Here is a 15,453-nt window from a genome sequence, read left to right as displayed (position 1 = left end):
CTGTTATGAGGCTATTTGACATTTCCCCCATGCAGCAAATAGGGAAGAATCTGTCACATAGCATGCGCCCAACTTATCGCTTCTCCTTGTATTTTTTATTTTGTATTATGACGAAAGTAAATTTCGGTATTATTCCAGGGCAACCCTAGGAGCAAGTGTGGTAATGTTTCCTTTCCTTTCTCTTTGAGAGGCAGTGGCAGGGAAATTCTATATAGCCGTTGAAATGAGCGGTCTTGGGGGAAAGGAATTCTTCATTTCGCGCACGATGTTGCGGAACTTTATAAGCTCCGTAAAAAGCCCTTCACATTCACACTCAGGGGGTCCCGGTGGCCCTGAGTTGAATCCCACGCTGCCTGCTTTCCATTCATTTTATTTCCTCCATAAAGAAGGTGCCGAGGACTTTTGTTGGTTTCTCGTTTTCAAACGTGCCCACCCGCACAGCACAGTCGTAGCCTGCACGGGTCCTGGGAACCCCAAGTGCCCCAGGACCCCATTTAAAATAAATCGGCAGGAGCTTTTCCTTGTCGCCCTTCGAATTCGGGGTTATTGGTTGAGACCCTTAGCCAAGCAGCGCCCAGGGTGCTGCTCTCGAAAGGCTACACGTGGTGCCTCTCTCGCTGTACTTCTCTCTTCTTACAAAGGAAGGTAACCCGAGTCCCGCCGGGAGACTGCCGCGGAGAGTCCGAGCCGCAGCCCCTCTCGGGGTTTAGGGTTTCAAACCGCCCGCGCCCCAGAGGAGCGTTCTCCGACCTTTCCGAGTCGCGGGTGGCCGCAGTCCACTCTACCCCCGCCCCCCGGAGTCAGAGCCCATGTTGCCTCTGCCGCACTCCCAAGCCGCACCCCGCGCCCCCGGGGGTTCCCCGGGGATGCACGTGGCCGCTGCCCCCAGGAGCGGCTGGTCGGGCAGTGGGGCTTCTTCCCTCGCCCTGACCTCGCCTGCAGAGCGGGCAGGGCCGAGCCCGGGCAGGCGGGTGGCAGCCGGCAGCGTTGGTGACTGGGCAATATTTAGAAGCACTCGGCTAACGCGGAGAGCGGACGCTTGGGGGGTCTTTATACCTGAAATGGGCTTCTTCAAAATCAGTTTGAAAATAAAAACACACAGGGGTATTCTACCCGAGACACCAGACCCAATACAAGTAACAAGATGCAGCTGGGTGCTGGCAGTTCCCGGAGTGTCCCGGGTTTTCCGGGGAGGAGCGAGAAAACGGGCCCACCTCGGGGAAAGCGCCGAAGGCAGGGGGGCGCCCGGGACGCCCGGTGTGCCGACCGCCCAGGGCGGGCCGACTGCGGTGTCGCAGCCCAGGGGGTTCGGGAGGAGACCCCGACGCGGGCCGGTCGGGACAGGGGACCGCTGCCTGGGGTACAGGCGCACTAGCTCCGCCGCTCAGCCGTGGGGACGGCGGAGAGGGGACGCGGCCGCTCAGGCTGGCTCCCGCGGCCGTTTCCTGTCGTTTCTCCCCAAACTACAGTCCTTACGAGAGCCACCCAAAGGCCGCGAGGAGGGCCGGCGGCCGAGCTCGGCGCCGTCGGGGGCGTTCCCCGGAGCACTGCGCGGCCGACCGGCGCCTGGGGCGGCGAGCGAGGGCGGCTGCTGCCCCCTGGCGTCCGCCCGCGGCCCGGGGCCCGCGGCGCCTCTCGCGGAGCCTCTGCTCGCTCTGCGCAGCCTGACTGGCCTCGCTGGTCCTGAGGCCAGGGAAGCAGCGTGGGCGCCCACCGCGGCCCCTGCCTCCGTCAGGCCTCAGCTGCAAAGTTCGAGGAGGTCCCGAGCGTTGGCGGCGGGAGGGAGGGACACAGCGGGGGGCTGGTGAGGGGACCCCCCCCAGGGAGCTGAAGTGGAGGGCTCCGTGGGGCAGATGGGGACGGGCTGTGAGGGGACCACAGGGGAGTGCCCTCCCCGGAGGATGAGGGATGCCATGGGGGAGGAACCCGGGAGCGGAGAGTGCGCCAGGGCTGGGCCCCGTAAGCCCCACGCAAATGCCCGTGGCGCCGTGGGGACGGACACAAGGGGCAGTTCCCGCCAGTGCGCAAAGCCGGGGTGGGTTCGGCACCCCCGGGCCGCTCGCTTGCGCTCGCAGGGACAGAGAAAGGAGCGGGGCCATTTCCGGGGAGCCTGAGAACGGTGCGGGGCTCCGGCGACCCGACCCAGCGGGGATCTTTCGCGCCGCCTGTGGGGGAGCCACTGCTCCGAGGAGGGGGAGCGAACCCAGCGGATGCTTTCAACTTTCCAGTCGCACGTTCTTTGGTGTCTTCTCTGACTTGGAAACCCCTTTGCTCGCTGCTAAGCACACAGCCGGACTGAGGCGCGCTGCGTAATTAAGCCGCAGCGAATAGCACCAATTAAACATGCCAAAAGAGAAAACTAAAAACACAAAAACCATGTTGTGGAGACCGAGAACCATCTGGCCTCATTAAAGGAATCTGCCCCATTCCGCTGCCGCTGCCAACCGGGCCTTGGGGCCGTGCAGAGCCGCTCTCCGCGGAGCCCTCGGCCCTCCGGCCCCCTCACGGCCGAATCGCAACCACGGCGGGGAAATCGGGGTTCAGCCATGGTCGCCCGCGCAGGGCCTGGGGTCACCCAGGGTTTCCGACACCGGTCCCGGCGCGGCGGCCGCTGCATCTCCATGGCACGCGGGGCGTCTCCCTTTGGCTGGTCTCCGGGCCAGGGTCGCTCCGGGCGCAGCGCGCGTCCCGAGTCCTCCCAGGGCCGTCCGGCCTCCGGTTCCTCCACCTCCTCCTTGGTCTTCGGACCGCAGCCGCCACTGGTGCCGCTGCGCATTGCAGCCCTGGGGCTCACCGCCACGCAACCGCGTGCGTGTGTGTGCAAAGCCGTAGGGCTGCGGTCTGCAGCGGGGCGGGGCATCGGGGAGCGTGTGAGCCTGTGCGTGTGTGTGCGTGGATGCGGGAGCGTGGGGTGGCCGAGTCGGCCACCGACTCTGCACTCCGGCTACGTACAGTAGCACGCGGTGGCGGCGGGGGCGCGCGGGCCAATTCCAAGAGCCCGCGGCCCAGAGCCGCGCCCTGGCTGATACCGGAAAGGTCTGTGATTGGCCGGCGGCCGCCCCTATGCAAACGAGCTAAGGGAATGGAATTCCTCGGGCCGGGCTTACAGTAAAAGCACGTTCATTTCCAGGCACTCTCATTCATAGAGCCAGCGGGCGCAGGCGGGACGGGCGCCCTGCGGCCGGACCCAGCCAGGGCACCACGCTGCCCGGCCCTGCGCCGGCAGGCACCTCTTCCCAGGGCTCCTGGGGACGCTAGAAGAAAGTCAACCTTTGCTGCTTCTCCTTGACCTACGTTGGAGCTTCGATTTTTGTTTTTTTCTCTTTCTTACTTTTGAATGAACTGGTTTCTTGGCTGGATGGTTTAACTTCTTTCTTGGCTGTGAACTTTTCCCCGGTCGTTTCCTTTGACAACTGCAGGAGAAAGTGCGCTGTGCTTCGAGGCGAGCTGTGAAGTTGCCTTGCGTGGCAGTGTGTGTGGGAGTGTGTGCGTGGGTAACTTGAGCCGCCGCGTCTGTTTCGATCTGCGCTGCGGTGCCCACTTCCAAGGCCCGCTCCACCTGCTGCGGTTACGCGGTGATCCAGGGTATTGGCGCGTCTGGGCAGTTAACCCGCCGGCGTTGGGGCGACGTTGGAGGAAGATCGTCTCGCTACTGCCCAAGTCCGGGCTGACTCACGGAGTCGATGTAGACAGTGGCTGGCCTCGGAAGAGTGCGTGTCTGCGTGCGTGTGACTCGGCTGCTACTCAACTGCCACCAAACCACAGGGTCAGCCACAAACTTAACCAACATCCCCAAACCTGAGTTCTCATATGTGGAGAGCTGTGCCCTGAGTGTGATCGACTTGGACATTTTTTTTTTTCAGATTAGCTTTTCTTTGAAAAGCTGAATTTTCTGAACTGAGCATTTTGCCAAAAGTTATTGACAAGTATTTCTAGCCCAGCCCTTCTCCAACTACTGAAGCTGATTTTCAAGGCTACTTTTTAAAAATCTGCGGCGAACATTAATGGATTTCTGTTGTTTAAATTCTCTACAGATTGTACTGTAAATATTTTATGAAGTAGAGCATATGTATGTATATATATTTATATATGTATGTATATATATGCACATACATTAGGAGCACGACCTTTGGAAGTCGCAGTTCTTTTGAGGACTGAAGCCAGTTTTTCATGGTAAAAGTGGCGCCGTATATGGAAGACACTCCTGTATTTTGTGTCGTGTTGGTACTTTAGAGAAAACTCACCCGGAAAAAAAAACTGACAGGAGACTACTGGAACTTCCAAATTATGTGTTTGCTGGTCCTTTTTCTCTCTGCATAAATATTTTAGGAGGTGTATGCGATTTTTGCCTCCGGGAACTTTTTTTTAACAGCACAGCCTAAGATTGAACTTAAGTTCTCAAAGCAAGACTCAGAAGAGAGTCTCCTTGGCATTTGACTTTGGATTCCGGTCGCCCACTTTGTAAAGCACTAAGCGGTCGGTTGCTAGGAGCCCTGCCCGGGCTGAGGCCGCTCGGCATAACTAGAACTTTCCCCCTCCTGGACAGTTGGTAACTTAGTCAGCCCCCCTCTCCCAACCCACCCGCAGCAATAAAGGTCTCTGAACTTGTATGTTGGTCTCCCCGGAGCTGCTTGCTGAAGATCCGCGCCCCTGTCGCCGTCTGGTAGGAGCTGTTTGCAGAGTCCTAACTCAGTCGGCTTGTTGTGATGCGTATCCCCGTAGATGCCAGCACGAGCCGCCGCTTCACGCCGCCTTCCACCGCGCTGAGCCCGGGCAAGATGAGCGAGGCGCTGCCGCTGGGCGCCCCGGACGCCGGCGCCGCCCTGGCCGGCAAGTTGAGGAGCGGCGACCGCAGCATGGTGGAGGTGCTGGCCGACCACCCCGGCGAGCTGGTGCGCACCGACAGCCCCAACTTCCTCTGCTCCGTGCTGCCCACGCACTGGCGGTGCAACAAGACCCTGCCCATCGCTTTCAAGGTACACGGCCCGGAGCGGGTGGCGGGAGGACAGGCGGAGGCCAGCCCAGGCCGAGGCGATCCGGGAGGCCAGCGGCCAGGCGGGCGGGGCTGGGTTCTAGAAAGGGGCCGGCCCCTAGTCCACTCCCTGCGCTCGGGAGATGGGGGATGCTGCGTTGCCGTGGCGACCCTCGAAGGGACATCCCTGCCTCAACCCACCGGGCCTGCCTCCGGGGAGGGCTGAAAAAATCAGGATGCCCCCAAAGATGTCCACCGAGGGCCGCTCGGGCTCCCTGGCAAGGGTTCTTAGGTTTGTACAAAGTAGGAAAAGTTATAAGCCGGCAGGGACAAGCCTGTCTGCTCCCGTGCTTCTCTCGCCCACCTCTGGCTTAACACCCAAACCATTCTGCCTCCCTTTGATGGAGCATCAGGAAATATAATAGAGATATTGTCATACCTTCGGGTCAGTGAAAATAAACTGACAAGGAAAACTGTCAGGGCTTCCCACCCCGTCTTTAACAGCCCTGTAGACATAAGCATGTCCAAAGTCCACTGTGGGCGTTGTTAAGTTTGCAAAAGTTTTCTGAAGACTTTTTGCAAGCTTCTAGCCTGCTCCTGCCAGAAGCCGCAACTAGCGAATCCTGTTTCTTTTCCTGGAACCCTCCTGAACGTTATCGCCGGCTCACTTAGATTAAGCCCAGCCCGAGGCAGGGAAAGGTGACTGGGCTGTCTTTCCTGAGCCAGGGGTCTAATCCGCCCGCATTTCTGTTTGAGGAGGGGGCGGCTTGGACCCGGCAACTTCAGCTGAGCAGCTCAAAGAGGTCTTCATTCACTTTCACCCCTTATCCTGCCCTAGCTTTGAGCTGCCTTTAAAAACCTTGGCCTTCAAAGGGATATATAAACAACCCTGGGCGTTTTTAAACAACCACTCCACCACTCTGGCAGCAAACAGCAAAAATGTAATTTCAGCAGTGGGGATTCCGTTCTTCGGTCTTGGGTGGGTTTAAGAAGGGTCAGGTTTTTTTTAGTACAATCAGCATAGCTACTTCCTGTTCATTTAAAGGGCTAAAGCACGCAGGTGGAGGGAAAAAGCTGTAAAAATCCACTACTCTGTTGTTGTTGTTTTTGTTTTAATCTGGTTAAATGGTTGTCTTTTTTAAAGGGAGATTAATTGAACATACGCTTTTTATGGTTGCAGGTCTCGGTTGGATCTTGATATAGTTACAATGAATAATGTTCACTCTTCTTAAAAGTAGTCGGAGTTCTTTATTTTTAAGCTTTATACACCTTCCAAACTTCCATTATGACTTCTAAAACAAAACAAAAAGGGCAGTTGGCTATGTCTCCAGAATTGCCTCCTGTTCCTCTCAGTTTTCTGAAAGAAAGAGTTTTTGAGGGGGCTGAAAATGAGGATAAGGTAGAACAGCCACTGGACTCTGTCCCTTCCCTTCCTCCATTTATGTAGATTTGGGTTGGAGCCCATTTCAATTTTAAATCATTCTAATCCCTTTACATAAACAGACTTAGTCTGCAGAGAGTACTCCCTGAGAGGGGACCAGACATCATTGGGCCCTGAAGTCACTGTCAGATATGAGCAGAACAAAGGAGACCTGTGATAATCAGCCAAAGGGTCATTTAAACTCAGGTACCCCTGCCACACTGAAGGACTGGGTTCTAAGGGGTCTGTGGCTTCCTTTGGGATAAATCAGGATCTCTTTCTTCTGAATCTCCCTTCTCTGCCAGGAAACCCACACCCAAAACACTAATGGTTAATAAAGAATCTTCAAGAGTTGAAGCGGAGTAGTTTTTCCAGCCACCACATGAAAGTATTTATTTTCTTCTAAAAGAATAGGGGGGGAAAATCATGTAAATGGCTTTTATGAGCCAACAGGGAATTCTTTTTAAGCAGAAATGTTTAATAACCATAGAGATCTCCTTTTAAAAATGACTTTCGAATGTTTGCTCTTTTGAAAAATCTAATTTGTTTTACTGAGTGATGGTTTGTAGGCTATTCAAAGATCAAGGTATAGATCTCTTGAAAAAAGTTCAAGTGGGGCTTGAGAACATTTGGGGGAAAGGAAAGGACAGCAGAGAAATCAGACCACTTGATTAATATCTGTCACCACTTCGGTCCCCACAAAATGAGGCCTCTTCCTGAAGGAAACCTGCTCATTACATAACTGAAAGAGCAGATGAAATTTTCAGGGAGGGGAGAAATGCAGAGGTTAGGGATAAAAGCAAGCTGACTTCAAACGTGACTGCATCTGGTTTGACCAGTGTGTCCCTATCCCCACTGAGCACTACCTTCACACCCTCCTCCCTCTCCGTTTCTATAGAAATTATTACTTTAAAATTTGGATTTTAAATAAGCCAATCAGTAAAAAATTATTATATTCCCTGTAATAAGCAGGAAAAAATGTGAAAGAATGATAAAGTCTGATGATATTGATGAAAAGAGCATTTAAGTCATTCTTTAGGAGTCTTCTGAAATTCTAAATCCCTTGCTTTAATCTTTGAAACTAAAGGGAGATTTAAAATTATAAGTTTTCCTTAAAATAGGTTAAAAATCATCCTAATTGCGTATCCTGGACTCCAAAATGTACCACCACCCCTTTCTCCCATGGAGCACTATATATATATATATGTGTGTGTGTGTGTGTGTGTGTGTGTATATATATATATATATATATTAGGGTAGGAGAGATGTATATTTTTCTGTTGAGAAAAATCTTTAATTTGCTACATGGTACCCATTATTTACAGAGCAACCTACAAAACTGGATGACATAGGATCTATTTTATAGTACTGTAATATTATAGTTTGTTTAGGCCCTGGTATACCAGAATCCGACGGCATAAAATAAACATGCTTTCAGCAAATTCAGAGCCCTTGGATGCTGATAGTAATAATCTTTTCATAAGAAAGAAATAAGTCACGTTTCTGTCAGCAAGAGCACGGTCCTGAGCTATGTATTAAATGTCATCTCTGCTGAATTCTAAGTTCCACTCCACAGCTTTCTTTGAAACACTGGAAAATTAAGGGATTTGAATTAAATGAATTGTAACTGTAATTTCAGCCTAATTAGAGTTGGGTTTAAATGCCAGTTTGAACTGTGAACAGGCTAGCCTAGAGCAGTGTGGGTAGGTCCATGGATAGGAGGGTTGATATTTTGCCCAACTTCCTGATACTTTAAAAACAGAAGTAAAACAAAATATGAGATACCCTTTGGCCAACAAGTCCCTTCTTGCCTGTTTGGTCTGTGTTAAAATGTAAATGTTTGTGTTTCCTCACGTATTGTTTATAGCTTTTCATTCCAATTGCTTTTTTCTTTTTCCTGCTTAAAGTTAGATTTTTTTTTTATTCTCTTCATATTGCCTATCAATGACAAAATCTATCAAATTAGCACATGTTAATTTTAAATTTAAAAGAATTTTACCCAGTCTAAATATGCTTGTTAATAATTAGATGATATACATTACATTATCTAAATTAATATAATTTTTCGAGATTTAATATTCTCCTCCCCCAGACGGAAAATAAAAAAAATCCTCCAAGATCAATGGCTATGTAAGTGATGTTTGAACACCTAGATATCTTTGATTCCTGCTGTATTTTTTTTAAAGGGAGGGGTAGGAGTTAAACCAATTTTTTAGTTTCAAATTCCAACCTCAACAACCTTTTCTTATTTAGCCACCATGATCGTTTTGCTCTCTATTTGTTTCTAGTAGGTGAAGGTCTCATGAACTGGCCAAATTACTGCTGAGGATAGTTTTGGAAAGGTGAGAGAGGCACAGGCAGGGAGCACTGTAAGAGGAGCCAGTCGGAGGATTTAGAATATGTTTTGGTAGTTATAAGAGTTATTTTTTTAAACCTTTTTTCAGAGCCTGTCCCAACCATGAGTGGTTCAGTTTGAAAAACATGCGGTTTATCTCGTCCCTGACTGTTGGATTAAAATAGAGAAGCCAGGTCATCACAAGGAGGTGGGGATGAGGAAGTAAAAATATGTGTTCAAGGAGGGCATTTCAACACTGTGAGCTAATTTTACAAAGGGAAGTGAAAATCGTGAAAAAAAAAATAAGTGGAAAAATTTATGAGACTGAATTTTTCGGAGCAAAATAAAGCAATCACATTTTGTGGGAATAGGAAAAATGGTAACAATAAGTAAATAACCGATCAGGGAGATTTATTTCAATGATGTTTTGAAACAAAAGGAAATTGTCATATTACTGCTCTTAATTAAACGGCAACAAACACACTTATAATGGGAACTAAATGCTTAATTAGAGGGTGCTTGGGGAATAAGTAGCTGTGTTTTTAAATCTCCTTTATAGAAAACATGTTCAACAATTGGATGGAAAGGATTAGAAAGAAAGATAAAAGTCCAGACCTTGTTTGACAGTGCAAGTTGGATAAAAGAGGAGGAAAATGCCTACCTATTGCATGAGAATCAATTTTTCTGGTGTGATCTTGGGGGCAGAAGTACGTCTACCCCTCACAGCCAGTTGGTTCCTTTTCTGTCATACTCCTTAGAACCCAAGAGCTGAAGCATTGTAATGAATAAAAACAATAGATAGATGGTCATCTGGATGACGGGAGGAAGGGGTGATGACTAAGCAGGGAATGAAGATGAGAATTTTGAATAACATGGCTTTGCTATCATACAAGTTGAGCATATGGCAGTTTTATTTACAGACAGAAAAAGAGGACCGGAAATATAAGTATTGGCAAAAACATGTGCAACAATTATTAGGTAAAAATTGGGAGGTGGAAAGTAGGGGAAGAGATAATCACTGTAGAAGCTTTACTATCATAACTCAAAAAGAAAAGATTATATAATTGGAATGAATAACACAAATTCCATTGCTGACGGAGAGAGTGCCCATAAGGAATAGTAGAAATCACAGGAAGAGTACAACTTTTGATTTAAAATTCTATGACCAATTGAAAAAATAGAAACAGTGGAAATATAGCTAATAATAAATATCTAGACCTAGAAAAGAGTTTCTAAAAGGGTTAAATGATGACCAAGAAGTAAATACTACACGGAGTATCTTCATGCCATGCTCTTCAGAGCATTTTACTTTGAAATTACTGTTTTATTACCTGAGTATCAAAATATTTATCAGTTTTCTTCAATAGCCCTGCTGGGAAATCCATTTATATTCAATTGCATTAAAGAAATTCCTCTTCAAGATTACCTGGATTGGAGAAAACCTCAGTCATCTATTAGGATGTAGTGATAAATGACACATCTCTGGGACTCCCAGATATAAAAATGCGACGTAGTTCCACTCCTGAATTCAGAGGAACATATGAAGTGAGCTCCCTTCTTCCTCTGACGTCTGTTGATTTTGTGATTAGTAATAAGCAAAGGGTACATTTCTGATTTTTTTTTTCCTTGCGCGTCAGAATGCACTGCTAGTGAAAATCAAGATAATAGAAGTGAGTAGGGGTTTCCAAAGATGACCTACAAAGGATCAGTTTGTCATTCAGGAATCGTCAGCAGTTCAGTTGTAATGGTCAAATTTAATTTCAGCAGGAATAAGTTTAAACACCTAAAAGTTAAGTCGGCCCTTTTAGGCCTGTCAGTGGAGGTCTGGACAAGTGAAAGATGGGTTAGGTCATAAACTTACCAAAACAAGACATTCTGTTTTTCAAATATGAAGAATTGGGAAGAAATGAGTGTATTCATGAGAAGGCATAGCTTTTCCAAATCCTTGCTGTAGTTAGTCAGTCTTGTTCCAGCTGTGCTGTGTGACCTTATGTGGCTTTATTAGGTGAATGTTTCTGATTTGAAAATTTGTATTTGTTATGTATAATGGAATTAAAAGTAAATCTTTCCATCTTTGTTGTTTTGCTTAATGTATGATTGGTAGATATCCCTTTGCAAACTAAAAAGGGTCACTTAATATACATTTAATTTTAGAACAATTATTACACAAATGGCATAAAAGTTTATAACATTCCTGATGTCTGCATTTGTCTCTTGACTGGTGTGTAGGTGGTGGCTCTGGGGGATGTTCCAGATGGTACCCTGGTCACTGTGATGGCGGGCAATGATGAAAACTACTCAGCCGAACTGAGAAATGCTACCGCGGCCATGAAAAACCAGGTTGCAAGATTCAATGACCTCAGGTTTGTCGGTCGGAGTGGAAGAGGTATGTGTTTGTCAAAACTGAACTTGAAACACAAAGTATTTACATGGCAACGAACCCAAATTTCAAAACTTCTAGAAGTTTCTGCGATGGCATTCCTAGAAACACAGTCTTTCTTTTTGTTGTTATGGCTATCTGAAACTTTTAAAAAATATTTATTTAAAATTTAATATTTTTAAACAGAATCTAGTTTTACATTATTGCTTTCTGACTCGGAACGTGTAAAATATGAATTGTGACTTTCAAGGAAACCCCTCAGCTCTTTACTAACATGTGAAAATATAAAACTTACTATTCTGGAAACTAGGATTATGCAACTGGGGTTCTCTCTTTGATAACGATCAGAACTCTATTGAAGCCTTAGGATCCATGTGCTATCTATGGTACAATTTCAAATGTTCACTTCTGATAATTTTAAAGGACATATAGTGTATGATTATTATAACATGGTTTCAAGTAAGCTTACCTTTTTACGGTAAAATATGAAGAAACACTGCTAGTACCAGTCTGGTTTGGTAAATTTGATGGCAACGTGACCTTCCTATTATACACGTATGTAATTTGGATGCCTTATTATTATGTGTGTGTGTGGGGGGGGGGGGGTTGGGCCCAGTTAACATTTTAGGTAGTAATAATATTAAAGACTAGATTATCCAGAGGAACTGTTGTGTCAGTGCAGTTCTTTGTGTTGTTTTATTATTATTTGCCCATTGTCAAAGAATTAGAGCAGAAAGAGGATTCTTGGCTGGTTGTGTTCTCCTCTGGTTTCCAATTATTTTCAAATATTGTGTTTTCTCTGTATTGTGAGAACCTAAGTCATATGTTATAAATGGCCCTAAGTACTAGAAGTTTAATTGAAAGAGGTAGCCTCGTTTGGGTTGAAAGTCTCATTTTTGTGATATAGTATTGAGTAAGCTTATGAATAAAAGTTATTTTGAAAGTAATAAAAAGACATGATAAATGCCTGAATCACAGTAGATGACTCTTGTACTGGAAAAAAAAAAGAGTACAACCAATGGACATTTAAAAATGAGAGTAATCACTATAAAAGCATTCAAAAATATAAGAAAGTCTGTGTTCTTAGGGTATTCGATTAGTCGAAAAGGGGAAAGGAGCAAAGGTCAAAGTCGTGTTGAGTTTTCTTTTTCTGTTTCCTTTTTTTTTTTTTTTTTTTGGCTATTGTTTTGCTATCCTAGCTGTCTGGGGCATTTTCAAAATAGAATCATAGGTGAGGAAAATTTTAAAAATATATAACATGATTGAAAATATATGTTCATAGGAGTAACTATGTTAATAATAGGGTAATGCAAAGAAAATTATATCCACTTATTGAAAGCATGAGTGATGCTATAAGGTATAAAAGCGTAAGTCATTAAATGGGTTCAGTTGTTATATTAAAAGTCCCCGCCTTTCAGTAAATGGAATTCACATTATGATTCAGAGATGTGTGTTTAGAAAACATCTTTAAGGCTTCGGATGAGTAGCTGGCAGAGTGGGTGAGAAGCCAATAAAAAACAGAGGCCCCACCTCCTGGTCCATGCCTACCAGCCTCCCTACCAAGCTTAATTCATTTCTGGTAGGTTTCTACTATTAGGAATTGATTGCTGAGTATCATTTGAGTTGCCTTTCCAGAGAAAGTAATATTATTATAGTACGCATCTGTGTGTGTCAGGTTTTGGTTATAAAAGTTGTAGAAACTATTTAATGGTCAATACCAGTGACATTGTCCCATACAAGATTCCATTGTGGCTTCCTGGCAATGCACAATAAGTCAGTGATAATAAAGAATGAATTTTTGAAAGCAGCATGCTTCCTTTTCTGGCGTCCAGGACTGGTCTGTGGTCTCATTGGCTATTTCTGTTTTGAGTGGGTGACTAATGGGTGCTTGTGTTTACTTGGGTAACAGAGAACTGTTTCCTCAAGGTGTGGATTGTTTGCATTTAGCTGCCTGATTCATGCCAGTATGCCCTTGAGTTTGCATAAAACCCCAAAAATAAAATAGCTGCAACCAAGGCTGGGCCGTCTTCTGATAACCTGGAACGAGAAAATTAATTGGAATGCCATAAATTGATAATATCTGTTTTGAATGCTCTCTGTCTCCCATGAGGAATCCAAAATACAGGAACCTCAATTGAACGTTTGGCTCAGTTATGGTTACTGCGTATATTGTTGGTCTTGAGTGATTTTTTTTTTTTTTCTGGTCAGTACTGTCAGACAAAATGAGCTCTCCAAAGGCCCCGTTTGACTCTGTCATAATTTCTCTCCATAGTCGTAAAATACAATTTGAGTCTACTCTTTCAAATGTAAGTGTCAACATCAAGCCTGCCAGATTTATTTTTTTGCAATTCCCATTGCGAAGCGAGCAGATGATTCTCACTAATTTTGACCATTAGTCTCAGTCTTCCTCACCGAGTCTTGTCCTTTAAAAGTTTCATGACGCTTTATTAAGTGATCTTAAGGCTATTTTCTGTTTCATTTTCTGGTTTTGAAACTGTGCCTGAAAACGTGCCGTTGGCATCAACACACCACACAGTGGCCGAGAAGGTCCTGGCTCTTGGCTCATCCAGACATTTCCATGCATTTACACATTCTGTCAAAAGGTCCGGTGGATTCTCAAAGAGGCCTGGAGCTCAGTTCCAAGTGAAGGGGAGAAAAAGAAACTCCCTTTTCTTTTACCAGCGGCCCGTCTGTGGGGATTGTAAAGCCTCATCGAAATTGCCAGAGGTTGAGCATGGAAGGGTTTGTCTCTGTTCTACAAAACTGATCTGTCTGGGTGCTGGCCGATTTCCAGGACCACAGCTCCTCCTAACCTCAAGTTCAGCCCGCAACTGGGAAAACCTGCCCGTCCGGCTTTTACGGCCTTGCTGACAACACTGTCCCTTAAAAAATACTGGTGAAGGCTTCAGCAGTCTGCACCTTCTTCCTTTTCTTCCCTTCCCTCCTTTTCCTCCTTGCCAGTTTTAAATCTTGTTCAGGGTATATCTGACCCTTGGCATTTTCTCCCTTTGATTTGGGGTCTCCTCGTCCAGTGACTGCTTCCTTACAATCGAAGGACGGATAGCCCCTCCCAGGAGAAGAAGGGTTGTGCTGAGCGCACAGGCTGTTGTTCAGAACCACTCACACTTAACCCCATGTTCAGGGACCCTCTCTTACCTCCAGAAAATGGAAGTTCAGGATCAAAAGGAATTCTCTTTGGCGAAGTTCATTAGCAGTTTACATGCTGTTCATATTAGCAGTTGAGGCAGGTGCTACTGGCATTTTTCAGTTGCAAGAAAGTATATCATGGCTGCAGCTGAGTGACATTTAAGAAATTTTAGCAATGAGATCTATGAATGCTTCCGTCCCTGTTAGAGTACTTAATCAGTGGGAAAGGGATTGATCAATCAGGGAGTATGGCTTTAGTTAATTCATTTTAGAACCAAAGAGGAAATCTCCCAGACGGTATCATCAACCATATCGTAAATAAGGGAAGAGAATCCACTGCACATGTCCTTCTAATTTTTCTAAGAATATGATTTTCAGTCTTTTGGGAGCATCACAGATCATTTTGAAAAATCCTTGGGAAGCCTTCTCCCAAGGGGAAAAATAATGCACCTGTGCACTTAAACACACAGGTTCATGTACAGCTTCAGATTCCAGGGGTACTGAAGCTCATTGATGGACCTTCTGGGGGGGGGGTCCATGGACCCCCCCAAGCCAAGAACCTGTGAATTTGGAACTTTGCCTTGACCGTGGAGTGCCAGCCTACTGCTGTGTTGCATGTTGTAGATAACTGGAAAATGCATAAATAAGGGAACAAGTGAGGTAGACATTCTTTTTGTAGTCTGTGCTGTGTTGGTTACCCCATTCTTACTTTATTATGGCCAAGACCTGGTTGGTATATTTTGGAAAGTAGATCCCATTCAAACTGCTAGTTCAGACTGTCGAAAGACCACCAGATGTGCATGCATGGAGTCACTTGCAAAGGAAGAGGGCCCATTTGTGTCATTGCGAGAGAAACCTCTTCTCTAGTCACTTCCTGGGCCCCTGGCTGCAGAGCTGCAGTACGAATTCCAGCCCAGGGACGCCACGTGTCCTTCGGGTAGCTAGGACGGGGTTTAATTTCTTGGTGGAATCTGTGTTTATGTTGACCTCCCTGGCAACTTTAATCTTGCCCACTTTCAAAATAGTACGCTTTCCCAACGCTTTCATAAAATGAAATTCCTTCATTATGTTCTTGCTGCGGATGTCATCCCAGACATAATATTTACCCGTCACAATCTGGGTTACTGCATATTTGTGTAATGTTTCTTACTTAAGGCATTTTCATTCTTAAGTTATTTTACATTATTTGGGGCACTGTA

At 46.3% G+C, this 15,453-nt stretch overlaps 1 protein-coding gene across 1 annotated transcript in view; it reads left to right on the top strand.

The window, feature by feature from the left end:
• The window catches only part of RUNX1 (RUNX family transcription factor 1), a 227,715-nt gene that overhangs the window by 137,854 nt on the left and 74,408 nt on the right, over window positions 1–15,453 (top strand). Inside the window, exons 4-5 of the mRNA XM_081028848.1 lie at window positions 4,723–4,976; window positions 10,957–11,113. Coding sequence (XP_080884974.1) covers window positions 4,723–4,976; window positions 10,957–11,113 — 411 coding nt within the window. The remainder of the gene's footprint in view (window positions 1–4,722; window positions 4,977–10,956; window positions 11,114–15,453) is intronic.

The sequence above is a fragment of the Rhinolophus hipposideros genome (assembly GCF_964194185.1).
Source record: "Rhinolophus hipposideros genome assembly, chromosome: 2".
NCBI classification, from domain to species: domain Eukaryota; kingdom Metazoa; phylum Chordata; class Mammalia; order Chiroptera; family Rhinolophidae; genus Rhinolophus; species Rhinolophus hipposideros.
The sequence above is the reverse complement of the archived record's forward strand: the minus strand, read 5'-3'. Positions and strand labels throughout refer to the sequence as shown.